The sequence below is a fragment of the Oikopleura dioica genome, chromosome 1, assembly GCF_907165135.1.
Source record: "Oikopleura dioica chromosome 1, OKI2018_I68_1.0, whole genome shotgun sequence".
Taxonomy (NCBI): Eukaryota; Metazoa; Chordata; class Appendicularia; order Copelata; family Oikopleuridae; genus Oikopleura; species Oikopleura dioica.
This window is the reverse complement of record NC_137291.1, coordinates 11,012,205-11,029,030: the sequence shown is the minus strand read 5'-3', so window position 1 is coordinate 11,029,030 and position 16,826 is coordinate 11,012,205. Positions and strand designations below refer to the sequence as shown.

The 16,826-nt window shown below is 40.4% G+C and overlaps 3 protein-coding genes across 3 annotated transcripts; all 3 read right to left on the bottom strand.

Moving 5' to 3' along the window:
- Positions 1–2,952: 2,952 nt before the first annotated feature.
- Positions 2,953–10,141, bottom strand: LOC145712116 (cullin-1-like). Its single transcript, XM_081789803.1, has 16 exons — positions 9,964–10,141; positions 9,108–9,476; positions 8,266–8,470; positions 8,118–8,186; positions 7,522–7,730; positions 7,284–7,438; positions 7,087–7,145; positions 6,287–6,416; positions 5,864–5,995; positions 5,536–5,653; positions 5,279–5,355; positions 5,087–5,227; positions 4,538–4,755; positions 4,343–4,448; positions 4,187–4,300; positions 2,953–4,085 (listed from the first exon to the last, which is right to left on the bottom strand). Exons 1-16 carry the CDS (start codon positions 10,139–10,141, stop codon positions 4,005–4,007), a joined length of 2,361 nt encoding a protein of 786 aa, XP_081645929.1. The 3' UTR covers positions 2,953–4,004.
- Positions 10,142–10,167: 26 nt separating this feature from the next.
- Positions 10,168–11,078, bottom strand: LOC145695599 (uncharacterized). Its single transcript, XM_081772585.1, has 4 exons — positions 10,857–11,078; positions 10,613–10,816; positions 10,453–10,541; positions 10,168–10,410 (listed from the first exon to the last, which is right to left on the bottom strand). Exons 1-4 carry the CDS (start codon positions 11,038–11,040, stop codon positions 10,249–10,251), a joined length of 639 nt encoding a protein of 212 aa, XP_081628711.1. The 5' UTR covers positions 11,041–11,078; the 3' UTR covers positions 10,168–10,248.
- Positions 11,079–11,081: 3 nt separating this feature from the next.
- Positions 11,082–16,798, bottom strand: LOC145712115 (nck-associated protein 1-like). Its single transcript, XM_081789802.1, has 15 exons — positions 16,534–16,798; positions 15,999–16,236; positions 15,645–15,954; positions 15,243–15,602; positions 14,805–15,050; positions 14,634–14,727; positions 14,320–14,564; positions 13,758–14,132; positions 13,531–13,592; positions 13,387–13,462; positions 13,184–13,295; positions 12,840–13,057; positions 12,103–12,569; positions 11,688–12,045; positions 11,082–11,619 (listed from the first exon to the last, which is right to left on the bottom strand). Exons 1-15 carry the CDS (start codon positions 16,796–16,798, stop codon positions 11,533–11,535), a joined length of 3,513 nt encoding a protein of 1,170 aa, XP_081645928.1. The 3' UTR covers positions 11,082–11,532.
- Between the last annotated feature and the right edge of the window lie 28 nt (positions 16,799–16,826).

Below are 16,826 nucleotides of genomic sequence, written 5' to 3'. Positions count from 1 at the left end.
AGCAGAATTCGCTTCGCTTTCGCTTCGCAAAAATTCCAAAATTTTCGCGAAATCAAGGGCCAAGAGGATCAAAAGAGCAAAAATAGTTGTAAAGAATGCGAAATTTAGGAATTTTCCTCGCCGCGGGCTTGACCAACTGCCCGAAATCGCCGTATTGCCCGAAAGTGCCCAACTTGCCAAAATGCCCGAAATGCCCGCTTTTGCCCAGCCAAATTTAAGGGGCTGAGCCGTCCGAATGCCTGGCCGAAGTTCGGCCGCCGAACACATTTTGCCCGAAAATTGTCCGTTTTGCCCGACTGCCCGATGCGGCATCGGCGATGCTCAAATGGTCACCCCTGCTATAGTGTTTACTACTACCTTGGAATTATCAACAGTTAGACCCACCATTCGGCTTATATTGACGAGCTGAAAAAGTACAGTAACAGATTTTTTTGAAATTTTCTGCGCAAAAATAGGTTTTTGAAATCATCTTCGCTTTTGAGTTGCTGATTGCTGAAGATTCTTGCCAGAAAATGCGTATCAATTAAAGCGAAAAAATTTTCGCTTTTTTTTCGCAATTTTCAATGATATTTCGCTTCGCTTTCGCTTCGCACATGGACGAAGAATTCGCTTCGCTTTCGCTTCGCAAAAAAATTGAAAAAAACGTTCGCTTTCGCTTCGCTTTCGCACTAGGATTTCGGCTGATATTTAGACCCCTGGTCTTAACATATCCTGGGAGGAGCTCTTCCTTCCGATTTTTTCCTCGCGAATCTTTTGGACATAAGGTTTTCGTTTAAGGTATTTGACATCCTTTATTGTCAATAAATTATTGAACATAGACAGGGGCCAATCATTTCATAGAGAGATTATATTATTAATTTATCGCCAGTGTTAGGCAGTAAAAAAACTCCAAAATCATTAACAAAAATCTGAAGTATGGTTCTTCTTTCATAAAATTATTCATAAGCCGTGGAATTCTAGAGCTCGAATCCAAAAAAGACAATGATCATCTACCCTTTTTCGAAGGAGGCAATTTTCTCCAATAATTCGCCTCTTCAAATCGGCCTGTGAACGATTTGAGAACCGGTCGCTAAAATTATGGCCTTCAGGTGGTGATTTTGGATCGGTGATAGCGTTACATAACACAATTTGAGTTCAAGTTTTGACGGTGAATGTCTTATCCAAGCATGAACTTGTCTAGTCTCGTTTGATAGTTTGGCTACGTTCGAATCCAAATACAATTATTCGCGCTTGAATCTCGTCTCGTCATTCCCCCTGCTGACTTGCTGAAAATACAGATTTCGTGGAAAACGGAAATGATATGACGAAAATCAACGAAGAAGCCACAAAACGAATCAAGGAGCTGTCTCAAACCATCCATTTCACCTACCACCATTCTACCAATTACAGTTTCCACTAAAATAGAAATTTCCTGTTCGGAAGAGACTAGACTTTCGCAGAAAATTCTCAGTTTGAGACTCGTTTTTCTTGACTTTTGCCTTCAGAAACCAACTCCAGGGTTGGAAACCTGTGTGGATAATCTGAGTCAGAGTGCCTGAGTCAGCTATTATGAAAAGCCTTTCTTTTAAGAATAAGCCGCGGAGATCCCTGACTCAGGTTTTCTGCACAGGTTTCCCAGCCCAGAGCCAATTAAACCGACCAAAATTTAGCCATTTCTTAGTGACTATTCTTCCCTTTTAGATAAGTCCCTAAACTTGAGTGTCTCTCGTATCCTGGGCCGTAAAATTTGCCTTCCTAGAATTTCTCAAGTTTGACCTTCACCTGTTCCCAAATTATTTTCAAAATGAAATCAGAATTCCTGGCCAGGCAAGATCTCGCCCCCTGGAGATCGTGGCATTTCTAATATTTTAATAGCGCTACCAAAAATCAGAAATTTCAGAGGCACATTCAACTCAGTTCATTTCTTTTCTGTACTTACCTTGCTTTCTGTACATTTGATATGACTGAGGCTAAGAAAGGGGATTTAACCACATCGTTTGATGAGAAAAATGAGTTGTCCTAAACTAAACCCTTTTTATCCGTTTTTTGAGTTTATATCACAAGTTCAAAAAGTTAAAAAACGTGTAAAACTGGCTCAAAATTGTGCAAAAGAAAGGGCTTTGAAATCGGTCATTTAGAATTATTTTCTCAGCGCCCGAGGAACATTAAATGAGATGAATGTTTTTCTATTATCGAAACGGAGACTGCGAACCTGGGCTAAGCGACTTTCGAATAAAGAAACTTTTGCAGATTATTTAAAATCAATTTTATTACTGTTTTTATTGGAACATAAAAGTAGAATGAGGCAATACAAGTAAGAATAAACCAGCTTTTTGCTTTTCATTTTAATTCAGGACGAAATAATAACTAGACATTCTCTTCGAAACAGAAACGATTCCGCTGACGATGATAATTGACAACTGAAGCTTGAAATATCTGTGTGGTTGTTACCCCTAAATTTAAATCAGATTTTGATTAAACGAGTGCAAAATCATTATACAAATTAATACCAAAACTGGGAACTAGAACCCTTTTATATCATCCAGATTAAGCAACTGCCCGTGAGAGCGACACCAACTGATCTCTTATCTTACCCTCGATTCTCTTATAAAGAACTTCTATCTACCCGATCAGCCTGCCTAAATTCAACGCCCTAAATTCCAGCAGATGCCTTTTTTGTTCACAGTATTGCAGTAGGAAGAAAAGTCTCTTGAATCGAACGTGATGCTCTCAGACTTTCGCCAATTTGACAGAATTTCACAATCAATTGTCACCTAGCCGTATTTTCCCTTTACAATTGCCTCAAATGCCCGCTTTGCTGTTAAAAACTGTTGCAAAAGAAAGCTAGACAAAGCCGATTAACATGCACAAGAAATGAACGAAGCTTTTCTGCAATTTTTCATTTTTCTAACAAAATGTTACGAGCACGAAAATCAACAATTGGAGTTACATTCGTGAGCTCTGCGGATAATCCGTCTTTGGAATTAATGTTTATTGAACTGCACAGGAATTGTTTCACGAAGCGTATTTTCACGACTATCGCGGTTTTGGGTGAAAATTCCAGAGTTGAAAAATACAAGTACAAAGGCTATTTTTTTATTGTAGACTGTCCCTAGGTCTAGGATCGGGGGTGATCGCTGGAGATCCGAAATGAAGCGCTCGAGTTGAATCACCAATGAGTGGAGCGCGGGTTCTTTGGATCTCCAATTGCGTGGAGATCCGCGCGATCTCCACTCTGAAATTGCGGTGATCGATCACCACTCTCGATCTCCAGTTCTTAGAGATCCAAAAACCCCAAAGTCGATGAGTCACTTTGAAACAATCTTCTGTCAGCCTACTGATATCAGAAGCGACTGACCGGATAGCCTTGAAAATCTCAGAGAATACTAATTTTGCGCAGTAGATTTCAAATATTCTGTCAAAAAAGTGCATGGATTAATATTCAAGATAAAAATAAGTACTTTTTACTATCTCTGCTTGATTTTGGTTCGGTTTAAATTTCCAAAGGTTAAAGCGCCGACTTAGAGCTCGGCTGGTGAGCGATAATCTATCGCCGATTACTTCTTGAAAATAAGCAATACAAACTCATTTGTATTAGTACATTTTTGAGACACTGACCCGAAAAGTCCCTTTTTACTGAAAAATATGAATGCATTCGAGAAAAATCCATGGTCGAGAAAATTCGGGTCCCGATCACCGAAAATTGGAGATCGACAAAATCCCTGGGACTGATTTGGAGATCGAGCTTCGATCTCCACGCTCTGGAGATCCAAACAACCCGCGCTCCACTCATTGGTGATTTATCTCGAGCGCCTCATTTCGGATCTCCAACGATCACCCCCCATCCTAGACCTAGGACTGTCCTTTAAAAATATTTTTCTATTAATTTGGGCACAGAAAATAGATAAAAAAAAGGGTTATTTCAAAGTAATTTTCGGGCTATCCGTGAATTGAAAAAAAAAATAGAAGAATAATACATGATAATGTTGAGAGTATCAATTTAGGAGGTAGGTTTTGGGGGGCATTCAGGCCAAGTATTCATACATGTCTCGTTCTCCATCGACTCGGGCGATGTATTCTTTTTCGACGAGGATTTCGATTTGTTTCTAAAAGAAAAGTTCGTTCTTTTCGATTTTTTTCATTAGAGATGGTAAAATTTCGGCACCCGAATTACTCCTGTAAATATCTGTTGCAGGCTATAATTTACCTTGATTAGCGGAACCCTGGCCGTGAACCGTGCTTGTAGCTGCTCAACCACTGCGGTGACCAAGTTGTTGTGGTTCAATCGCTGCCGCATTTTCATAATTCTAACAATCGCCGCCTAAACAAACCGAGAAAAGACCGCAACTTCGCCGAATTTTACCTGCGTCGCAAGGCCGCGGTCTTCTTCAACCCTTTTCACCGTCAAGTCACTTTCGGATCGTTGTTCTTGCTTGATAGGCTGCGAGATGTTCATTTTCTTCTTTTTGCTAAAGGAGAAAATATTGAATTTTTCCGAAAAAAAGAAGCATGTAAGAATCGTAAGAAGTTCTATTCAGTCAAGTTGTTAAGAGCTTACCTCTTGTAAGCTTCATTAACAGAAATTGTGTGGCTTCCGCTGGGCAGCTCACTTCCTGCTGCTGAGGAAGTCAAGATCTTCGTTTTGAGCAATTGGGCAATTATCTTGTACAAATAGTCGTTCTCCGTTTCTATCTCAGTTAAAGATTGAATTTCGTCAACAGTATAGCTGGGCCGTTGATTGAAGATGCTCAAGATTGACAATTGATGCGTCGTTGTCTATATTTAAGTATTACGTTTCGACAAAAAAGTTACATGAAAGTAACACGACAGATGATGGATCATCGAGTTCCAGTAGTGCCATCAAACAAATAAAAACGACTAGGTGTTTTATATAAATTGAAAGCGTGGCCGTTGGTAATATCCAGGTGGGCGTTGTTGTATAAAAATCAACGGAGAAATGAACTCAAAGTGACTTTTTCAAGGAATTACTCAATAAAGAAGTTAAAATCATGATTTAACGAATTCTAAAATCTGATTGGCTGACAGTAAATTTTAGCCTTTCTTATTGGTCAAGAAATGCTTTCTTTCATTTTTGCATTTTGCTTACAGTAAAAATGAAGAAATTGGACTGGTCCAGCTTTGGGAAGAATTTGAGCTCACATCTCGAATGTGCAAGAATCCATGTTAGTTTTCGACCGCTATGTTTTTGGCTGTAGTGTTGAAGAAACTGTTCCTGGCAGGTTCGAATCTGCGGCGATGAGACAGTTAAATATTTATAAAAGCGTTAAAGCCACTGTACCTCGATAGGTAGAATAAAGGGATTGCTGGGCTTGTAATTCCAATGTCCAGTGGTTAACACTTTGATGGTGAAGTCCACTAAAAACGGGTTGGATGAATTACGCTAGAATGTGAAAAAACTATGTTTAGAACATTTTCTTCTAAACTTTATGTCTAACTCCGTTTGGTAAATAATCCCGGCCAGCTCCATGCAACAAGTTGGATAAATTTCGCCACGGAGCTATATATAAACCGCACCAATCCAAAATCACGACGCACCTTTTAGCGAGCCACTTTGGCGAGCGTGGTTTTTGAATTCTTCCGTGTGAGTTCTGCTCACCACGATGTCTTTGAACATCTTTTGGAGGCGGGAGGTGTACTCGTGGCCGCATTCTTCCTGAAAAAAAGAATTTATAGACGGGAATTAGAGCGGAAAAGCAGGTCAAGACTGATTAAAATCAAAGATTAAAATTTTCCGTGTGGTATATAAGGGGGAGCATCAGAGAATGAATCGTCAAATGAAAAGGTTCATGAAAATGAAATGATAACTAAAAATTTTTTTTTAGATTTAATTCGCTCAAACATCGGCTATAAATAAACAAGTTACCTTCAATTTCTTGATCATCGTTTCTTCATTGTCTTCACTGGCCGAAATCTCCTTGACCAATCTGTTGCCAAATAGCTTTGAGTAAAACTCCATGAAGACATCTTTTTCGTTGATAAACTTGAAGATTGTGATCTGAAAAATTAATAAATGCCAAGAACTCGCCCCTTGATATTTTCGCTTCAGACGACATTTTGCAAAGCAGGCCGTTTTTAGAGCTGTAATTGAGGATTTATAAAGTTTATGTTTTCAACTTTTTCGGCGACTTTGGCTTCGAAAAATTTTGAAATTGAATCGAAAAGTGATGACCTTGCCCTAGAAAGAAATATTTTAGCAAGCTCTAAACACACCGCGGTTCCCTTTTTAATACTCATCGACCTTGAGTTGTATTTCCAAAAAGACTTGAAGCGAGCCTTGAATACTTACAACTTCTGACATGGCCGCCTCCTTATCCGAGTCATCGGAGGCGACTTTTGCATTCTTCTTCAAGATAGAATCAGAGTATCGCGCAAGCAGTTCCGCACTTCGACTTGACCTCGTTTCGCAAACGGCGTTTCTAACATCAAAAGTTATCGCCTCATCTGCAATTTTACAGAAGATTTTTTCCTTTTAAAATCAATATCAACCCATCTGTAGGAGATATCAGTCGATAATATTGAACCAAAATTTAAAAACCTTTAATGTTTAAAGGTCCCAGCGTAACTGCGTTATTCTTAGAAAGAGAAAAATTTTCTCCAAGTTTGAACATGACCTAATTTGCATCTCAAAAGGGCAGAAATTCAATCAATCAATGAACTTCTTCTAGTTCCTCTAAGAACTCGTCTTCCATCGAAATTTTAATAGCATACACTTATTGCAACAGGGCGTGGAAGTGAGTCACTTGCTGGTGGAACCAGACACGAAATAATTTCCGAAATCGCGGTAAGCACTCCCTGCGCGGATATGAGCTGTGATAAGTTAATTTCGCCTCCCGAAAATGCCACAAGAATCCCAACTACCCACCACCTATCCTTATCGGCGAGCGTAATTTTGTCGTGAAGACTTACTAGCTTCTAAACTAAACCACGTTCTGTGGCAGCATTTTAGGATAATTCCTTGATAAATAGCAAAGTTTCATCTTCTCGCTGTTTTTATCAAAGAAAAAAATACTGTCCTCCGGAAGAGTCATACTCGCTCTTTTACGATAACAATTGTCTGTTGTTTTCATTTTCTTTTGCTCAACTTACTTGTTCACAAAATGCGAAGCCGCTCTATCTAGCTGCGTTGTGAAGCCAGAGTCATTTTCTGTTCAAGGGTTGAAAATTAATGTCGCGGTTTATTGCAACATTCAAAAAATCATGTCTTCTGAGAAAATTTCAAAAGGGAATTCATAAGACCTAATTTTCCAAATTAGCAAAACGTGAACATGTTCAACCCTGGACGCAAAGGCGTCGAGAACGACTTTTGAGTATTTTTTATACACAGTGAGGACGGCGTCGATGTAGTTTTTCGGGTCGACCAGGGCGGATTCTTTGATTGCGTCAACAGCAGCGATTCCTTCGGAAACTACGTGTTGGCGGAAAGCATCTCGCATCGGGTCTGAAAATTCGGATAAGACCGGCACGGGTTCGATTCCCACCAATAACATATAATTCGTCAGATGAAATATACTTATTATTTACCAAGAAAAGGGCTGACATTATTGCTCTTATCGCTTTCGCTCCTAAATTTGTCTGCTCTGTTGACAAGGGCGAAAACCCTCTTCAAGTCGTCGATCTTCTCGTGCTCGACCATGGGTTTGAATTCATCGTGAATTCTTGCGATGTGTGCTTCTATGAGCACTTTTACGAGCGTCTGCTCCACTTTCGGACCTGTCGAGCTGTCCAGATAGCTGAAAATAGGGATGATGATGATGAAGAGGTAAGCTGGAAAATTGGGGATGATAAGAGCGCGGCTGCGGACAAGTGCGGTTAAAAGACGAGTACTTAGCTGGACAAAATAATGGAAAGAGTATTTACTCAATAACAAACTATGACTTCGAATAAGATTTCTTGGAATAAGAAGGAAGAAACGTTGATTCATCACTACATAACTCGGGTCAATCATTATCGTTTTTAAATTTGCATTAAGGTGACACCAAATGCCACTGCCATTATCATAGTCAAATTAGAATCCACCGAGGTGTTCATGTACTGCGGTTTTCTCCGAAAATCTCCACTTAGATCCCTTTAGTAAGGGACCCTTACCCATGGCAAAACTTAAGGGACCAGCCTCTTACCTTCTGACGCGTCGATCCTCCTCTTCAAACCTCTTCTCAATCTTGACGAGATAATCGACCAGCGAGTGGCTGAAGAATGCAAATAAGAAACCCCTTTTTCAATTTTAAGTACTCAAAACAAATTTTCAAAAATGAATATGTTTCTAACCTCTCAATAAAACTTGACGACTCAGCTTGGTAATACTGGGTCGTCTCTTTCAAGAATCGGGTTTCAAAGGTTTCGCGGTAGACGCCGAGGTCGCGCTCCGGACGACCGGTAGCGTCTTTTTCGTTGTTTTTCTTCTCCAGGCCGAGTTCGCAGACGGACTCTTGCAGAATCGTTTTGAGCAGTAGATGATGGGAAGTGTCCGCTTTTTCGGAATTTTCATAATGCTTTTTGATGATCGGAAAATTTTAAAAATGGTACAAGCCCTAGGTATATAACCCTACTATATAGCCTATATAATATAGGCTGTGAAACCCTAGGATCGACAAATGCCCCCGAAATCCGGATCGGGTTTTCGTCGGATTTTCTTCAAGTCTGATTTTTCCGATCGGGTTTTTGTCGGGTTTTCGTCGGGTTTTTGTCGGGTTTTTATCGGATTTTCGTAGGCTATTTTTCGGGTTTTTGCAGGGTATTTTTCGGGTTTTTATCGGGTCTTTGTCGGGTTCTTGTCGGGTTCTCACAACACTGAAGTTAATTCTGAATTGACAAGTAAAATGAGTCCAAAATGGCGAAAATAGACATAATTTTTGGCTAACAGTATTTCGGGTACAATCTTTAATCAAACTGATGAGTAAACCCGAAGAGAAACCCGACGAAAATACCCTACAAAAATCCGATAATTGACCCTATAAAAACCCGATTTTATAGGGTCGCCAAAAATTCAGCGTCGGGTTTTTGTAGGGTCGGCAGAATCCAACAAAAACCCGACAAAAACGTCGGTTTTCGATCGGGTGTCGGGTGGGACTTGTCGATCCTAGGTGAAACCCTTAAGAAACTCCTTCCTTCATTTTCTCTTTCCTTCTCAATCACCCTCATAATTTGCTCCATCATCGGCTCCAGATTCTTTCTGTACATATTTTCCCTCCAGGCGACGATGCCCATGCTTCTGACATCGTGAACCGCGCTGTCTGGGCCGCCATGTTCTTCCTTTTCGCGTTGGACCCAATGCTTGTTTAAATATTGAGCGACGCCGTTTAAAACGCGAATCGAGAACTTGTAGTCTTTCCAGTTCTTGTGGTAGTCAGTTAGAATGTCCACTCCGCTGACCTTTTTCGCCTCGTTGTAGACACACGTGACCTTGTCGTCGATGACGCTGCGCAGTTTCTTGTAGAGTTCACCGCCTTCGATCAAGATTGAAAAATTGAAAAGATATGCTGAAAAGTTCGGGTGCGAAACGTCGGAATTTCAAGTGCACATATTTTAGGTTACTGCGCTCTAAAATTTTCTCCTTTTGGATGATTTTTGAGTACCGCGGAAAAGTACGGCACTTTGAAATTCAAAAATTTACATCATCCAGAACATGATAAGTATTTGTAGAGGAATGCGCCAGAAACATGGCTCAAATGTAGAATAATCGAAAGCTGGAAGTAAAAGAGTTAGAAAGAAATTTTGGAGAAGCCGTTTCGCCGCTCCATTTACAAAAAAGCCGCTACGGCTTTTCATAAAAACTGTTTAATGACCCTCCATCAGATAATTAGATTGCTGACGCTACTTTATAGAAAAATAAAATTAGTGTTAAGTAAATTTTAAGAGAAGTTTTAAATCTCGATCCTATAAACATATCATTTGAAGAGCTAACTCCATTTTCTCCGTTAGGTCTTCTGTTAATCCTTGAGCCAATTCTGTTCGTCGCGCTCCTGCCGATTGGGTTCGTTGAACTTCTTGAAGAAGTGCAATAATTGAAGATCTTTGTGTAAGCATGCATGTACGCCTGCTTCTCGAAATCATGGGCGAAAATTCGCTCGATTGAGTGCTCCAAACCGGGCTCTTTGTCTGTTCCTCTCCATACCTCATCCAGTGAGATCGGCTGTCTTGACATCTGAAAGTAAAACGATGCTAGAAATCTTTCGCTTTTGTGATTTGATAAATGGAAAATCTTATGTACAGCTTGGGTCGGCAGTTCTGCTAGAATTCAAACTTATGTCACTATTTTGAACTTTTCATGGCTTGTTTTTGAAGAAAAACTCCCAGCTTTTGCCCCGCCAGGTACCAGGATTGGCACATTTCTGCCAAATCGTCTGGCCAATCTGTCCTAATTTCACGTTCTTCTTTCCATGTGGCTCTCTGACTGTGCGTCTTTTCTACTGTCTGAAAATAGGGTAAACAAACGGCTCTCAAGATGATAATTACTTTTCGTGTCTTTGCTGGTGATTTTTCGTTGAAGTTCTCATCAATTTCTTCCTCGTCTTCTTCTACATCAAAATCTTCCTCTTTTTCTTCCCTGGATTATTCAACCATTCTTTCATAAGCCGAAAAAGCTACATTCAGATATGTTTCGAATCCTGTCCTTGATCGTCCTCAATGACTCGGAGTTCTTCTTTAATTTGCGATAAATTGAGGATCTCTCCTTGACTCGGACTTTCTGTGGCTGCCCCAACGACTTCCCACTCGCCGTAGACCTTATCGCTAGCGAACACTTTCCGAACTTGCTGGTTGGGGTTAACAAAACGACCAGGCGTACTTTCAAACGCTTGAAATGCGTCTTCCAAATCATCTGAAAAATGGTTGATCAAGATTCTCATTTTATTGCTTACCAAGTGAGTCACAAACATTCTCGTCCAAAGATATCGCCTTCCTGAAGAGAATCGATATCAAGTCGTCTTGCCAATCATCTGGCGCTCCAAGATTATCATAATTTCGCGATTCCAAGTTCACGCCTGCCGCACCACGGAAAATCCGCTTTTCACCTTTCACGAATGGCGAATTTGCGCTCGACATAAATTCAGATTATCTCTGAAAAGATGAAATGATTGCGCAAGTTAGAATCTGAATCTTTAGCTGAAATTAATTATAACTTTTGAAATTGCGGAAATTTAAAATTTTGAAATTAGAATTTTTTTGAATAAAGCATTTGAAAAATTTGAAACGAAAAAGCTTGAAGAAAGAATACAGAAGGAATTGAAAGCGAAGCGAAAAGTCTGTCTTATTTTTAGTAGTACAACTTTTTGGGGAAAAGATACTATCAGGGAAATTTTCGATAAGACAGGGACATGTACAGCGGGTGTTATTCTCTCTGATAAGAAGTGACAGAGAAGAGTTAGAAGATTCTGAATGATTTGGAGGAACATTTGTTTCTGAGTGGATAGTGCAGTGATAGGGGAAAACCGAGGGAAGGAAGGAAGGGTGAATCAATGTTTTTTAAGAGCAGTGATAGGTTTTTTTTCAGGAGGGTTTGTGACGTGAGGGCTTTTGGCCGTGCTTTTTAGTCTTTTAGCGAGAGCGATCTTGGACACTTGCGTAGCTGTAGCGGAGAAGAACGTAAGGGAAGCAGGTCTCGAGTTTGTCCATTGTCAGGTGCTAGAAAAATTGGTAATTTTAGATCTTCAGGAATCATTCAGGTTAATAAAAAGAAGTCATTTTCTCACCTTTGACTTTTTAACAATATCTCCGATAAGCAAATAGACAGCATCGCGATTTCTGGAAAGAACACCAGTTTCGTTTCCGATTCTCAACAAACTTGAACTCGCTAGCGCAAGAAACTCGACCATTCTAGCGCCGATTTCTTCCTCCCTGTTGGCATCTTGGGCCTTGACGTTGACCATAAAGAGCGCCGTCGCAACTACATTGATCGCCTTGGCAATACAGTGAGTGTTATTTTTGTGACCCCCCAAATCGGGATTATATTCCGAGTCCTGGTCTTTCGCCAAAAATGGAATCGTCACTGCGGCGAATACGAGGAGTAGGCAGCAGTTTTCGTATTCTTCATATTTTTTGCTTTCAAAGGATTGAAAAAATCGAAGCTAATAAGCAATTCGAAAAGCTTGATGTAAAATTGTCAACCCTTTCCTTGGATCAGCCGGAACATTTTGAAAAAGATGTCTACAAAGAGTCACATCGAAATCGGCGATAAGACCGGCCGCTCTGCAAAGCTCGACAAGTCTGAACTGCTTGTCCAAATCTTCAAAACTACTGATGCTCGAGTGCATTTCCTTGATCGGCGCCAACAGATACGGAACTCGATTTTCCATCACATATTCTAGCGCCCGCTGCAGCGAGTGTTGGAATTCAATGATGACTCCGATCACTTGCAATCGACTCAAGAACGTTTCTTTTTCCGTCAATTGAGCAGTCGTTTCATTCATTTTTTCATGATTTTCGAATGAAGTTCTGAGCATGCGAAGATGGTTGCGATTTTGCTTGACGAGCTGGAGGAGCTCCTTGATTTGTTGGGAAATCTGGATTGATAAGCTGTCCAAGATAAAACGAATTCCAAATGGGCCAAGTAGCTCCGCGAGGGCGCGCAGTTCCTGAGATAATATTTGACGGGTATTCCCGGGATTTTAGGAAATGACAATAAAATGAAGAGGAGATTATTTTTAAAATGAGAGCTTTGACAAAAACGTTGACTGGTTTCAGGTCAAAGTGAGAAACTGATCCTCTAAAATTTATAATGACAAAATGATGCCATAGACTCTCCATATCGCATATGCGGTGTCGTTTAATTTTGAACAGAACTCCTAATAAATACTAAAAATAAAGCAATATATCTATTTTTAAAAAATGTAGATAAATAATACCTGAGGATTGGTGTAATCTTCCGGATTCATCATTCCCATCATGTGTCTTTCTTGTTGATTAAAATTTGCAAAACTGTCTTTATTCGGCGAAAAGATGACTTCCCGCTGGAAATCCGTGGCTTTTCGGAGGAGAACTTCCCGATACCAGGATGCGTAGTAAGCGGTCATCGTTTTTTCGCCAGAAGCACTTGTTGTTTGTGTCTGTTGCAGGAGCACTTTTCAGGCAGGTTCAAGAAGATTGAAAGATTGGGCTCACCAAAGTTTATTCAAGCTTTAGCGTCATGCGAATAAAAACCCATTCGATAAGAAAAGTGCTTAGTAAATAGGCGATTGAACCGATCCTTCAGAGATTATGTGCCTAACGTCGGCGTCGATAAGGGTCCCTACTGATTGCATAACATCAACGAAGCCATAAAGTTTATTCAGCATCATCGACGGCTTCTCGATCGTTGATTTCTAGAGAAGTTTCATTACAGAGCTGAAAACAATCGCTAGTTGTAGGTGTATTTTGCTGCTTGTCTATGTTTTATGCAAAGTGGTGGAATACCTCGGGTTCGGCGTTGACCAGTTTTACAATAATTGCAGGAAAGGCACGCTCAAGACGCTCGTAAAAAAATTCCTTTTTCATGAGTTACGAAAATGATTCTAGCGGAAAAATCAAAAGCCAAATCATTCTCTAACTCATTCCTTTGGCGTGAAAATATGATTCCAGATCGTAATCGTTTGGAAATGAGTAAAAGCAAGCGCCATTTCCTAAAAAACCAAGTAAGAACCATAGCTGCGTCTTTTAGACATCATCTGATAAGATAAGAAAACCGAAAACTCATGTTCAAAAATACTAATTACGGAACTTTTATTCGTGCAAGGTCATTCAAAAACTCAGTTTAAAATTTTTAGAGCGTCACTTGTATTACTCACTTGTATGGCTCCGTCAATTTTATCCACCTCCGTAACGACCGTTCTATCCCTTCTATGCGATTCTGCTCCAGGCTCATTTCTATCCGGACTAGTAAGTCGTTGCTCTTTTCTCCGATTTTTCTTCTTCTTTGGAGTTTCATGGTCAGTCTTTCTAGCCGCCATGAACGGCAGGAGCTTATCGGACTGCGATGCATGCTGATTATACAACAGCACCATCAATCTCTTTGCCTCGTTGGCCATCTCGGATAAGAACTTCTTCGCAGGCTCGATCGAGAATTTTTTAAGGATTTGGAATTCTTCTGGGCACAGCTCATGCCGCTCGTGGGAGAAGTGAGAACAGATTGAAACCAAAGACACGCAAAATCGGCTGCGAGACTTTCTAGAGCTTTAAAAAGATTTCATCCAAAAAATACAATTTTCCCGATTTCTGATTGGATGGCGATCAAGCAAGTTTTGATTGTTGCGCGCTATTTTAAATTTAATTTTTAAATAAAAACAATGTTTTTTGATTGGCCGTACGAAAATTAGCTTGATTTTGATTGGATGATTGTTCATTTCGAGCTATTTCCTTGACAGCGTCCATAAAACTCTTCTGAAAAATATCCTGGTACCAACAAAACAACGACAAATTAGAAGTATACTCGAGCAACCCATGCAGATTGTCAATGAGTTCGGAGTGGAAGTAATTGTTATTCATAAATTTTGCGAATTTGTCCATTTCCATGAGATTCATGTTCGGCCTTGCCACTGACGTATAGCTTTGCAATCGGAACCAGTCTAACCGGAAGCCACGTAAATCTGGCATCTCTAAAACAGATTTAAATATTCAACTCAGAATACGACGGCTGCTTTTTTCCTAATAAAGTTTCTACTTACTGTTATCATCAATCGGTACTGGACTGAGCTGCGACATAATTTGAACAAAGGAGGAACAAATTTCCGCCTCTTCTTCTGGAGTCACGGAATAGTTCTAAATTAAAACTCTGGTTTCGCTTTGTTTTTCATTTTCCAGCGCCCGCCCGGGCAGTTGTTTCGATTTGAATTTACCTTCAAGTGTTCGTTGAGCGCAGGCGCGTTGAACTGATGCATGAGAGAGCAGTAATACTTTTGGATGATCTTCTGATGCGTCAGGATCAAATTGCGCAGGTCCTCGATGTAAAACAGTATCTCTACGAGCTGCTTGTCCTTGAATTCCTCCTCTTGCGTCTTTTTGTTTTGGTTATCACGTGGAAAATGCCGAATCGACTTTCCAGGGTTTAACCAAGTGTCGTATACAAGAGCAACGAAAAATACGAATGGAAGGCGAAATTACACATTTTTGATGACGTAAGAAACAGAGTTCATGAGAATTTTACCGAGTTTATCAAAAATAACAGGCGCTTTTGGCCAATAAGAGGGCCACTTTTTTGTGAAATACCCATTCTACATGGCCCCTACTATAAAAAAAAGTCTTTTAGTTTTACACAGCAGTTAATCCCTTTCCCATAAGACTTCATCCCTCGCCGTCGCCAACATTTGAAAGACATTCAACGCTCTTGGGCCCAACAAGCCAGGTTGATCCCTGAAAATGAGGCACGCCTCTTTTAGAACATTTCTAAGATATCTTCTGCGCTCGCGATGCGTGCCGGCGCAATTCTTGATCGCAGTTGACTCCATTTCCTTGATCAGCTTTTTCGCTTCTTTTGCTCGTTCTAGGGTGGATTCTGACATTTTGATCACGTCGATGACATCGTTTCGGAAGAGGGTTAGGGTAAAGTTCATCGACATGACGCGTTTCCACATCGCGGTGATTTCTTTTGAGCTGTTGAATTGAGAGTAGCAGAGAAGATAGGAGAAAAATATCCACTAAATTATTTTGTCAATTTGTCAATGTCTTGATTCACTCACCGTTTCTAGTGATTCCAGTGGAATGAGCTCACAAGTCGTCATATCAAAATGCGAATAACTCGGCGTCAAAAACGACTTCGCTGGTGCCGCGATCATCGACAAAAACTCCGTCTTATTCCACTTATCCACAAATGCCGATCTCTCATTGTACACATTGACGCAACTCTCGATCGCTTGCTTGAGCACGCGCTGGTGATCTCTGGTAAACTCATCGGAAAGCTTCTTGATAGGATCATAGTAGTCTTGGATGAATTCTGCTAACTCGACATAGTTTGCTTCGCAGCAGTTGTTTTGATGTTCGTACGCGTGGCTTGAGCAAAATATTATTCCACGGAGAGAAAAGAATTGAGCTACCTGTAAACTCCCATGATCATTTTTCGATCGTCCACTCTTGAAAGCATAATGCAGATCTTCACATAATTCTCCACCAATGTCAGGTAGCCAATCGTCAGATGTGAGTTTATCGAAATATTGAGCTGCATAAAAAGCTCGTCTATTATCCTCAGACATTCGTAAACATGGTCTCGGAACACTTTTATGTCCAGAAAAGTTGTGTAGTAGGGCTCCAGTTGTTTCACGATTTCATCAGCACCTGTAAAAATGAAAATTATCAGCAGTTACTGTAGATATGGGTCAAAGAGAAACACGTGAAAGTTTTGCGACATAACTGATTATGCTCAGCTTTGAAACTTTGAAGCTTTTCGAAAGCTTACGGGTTTAGATTGAATTTCAGCTCGTGTATAAATCTGGCGAACTTGGTTGTTCGTCTACTTTTAGCCGCGAAAAGAAAGTACTAAAGTAGCGTTCTACATTTCGTTACACAAATCGAAACCGATAGCCAAAAGCAATTGAAGTAAAGTTATCTAAGTTGAAATCAAGGAAGACTCACCTTGCTGGACTTGTGGAAAACTCATCTGACTTGGCCCTACATTAGGGAATTTCTTGCTGATTTGTTGGAGATACGGCTGAACATCTTTTCTTTTGAAAAACTCAGGCTTGTTTTTTGGCTCGTTGACTTGTTTCTTGAGGTTGAATAGTCTTGTAAGCATGCCTGGAGCGCGTTTGTTGAGAATTGTCAAGCGCTCGGCGATTTTGTGGTGCGACGGGGGTGCTCCACCGACATACCGACTTCGGGTCCCCCTTTCCAGGGACATCTGAGAAGAAAATGTCATAAGAAATGAG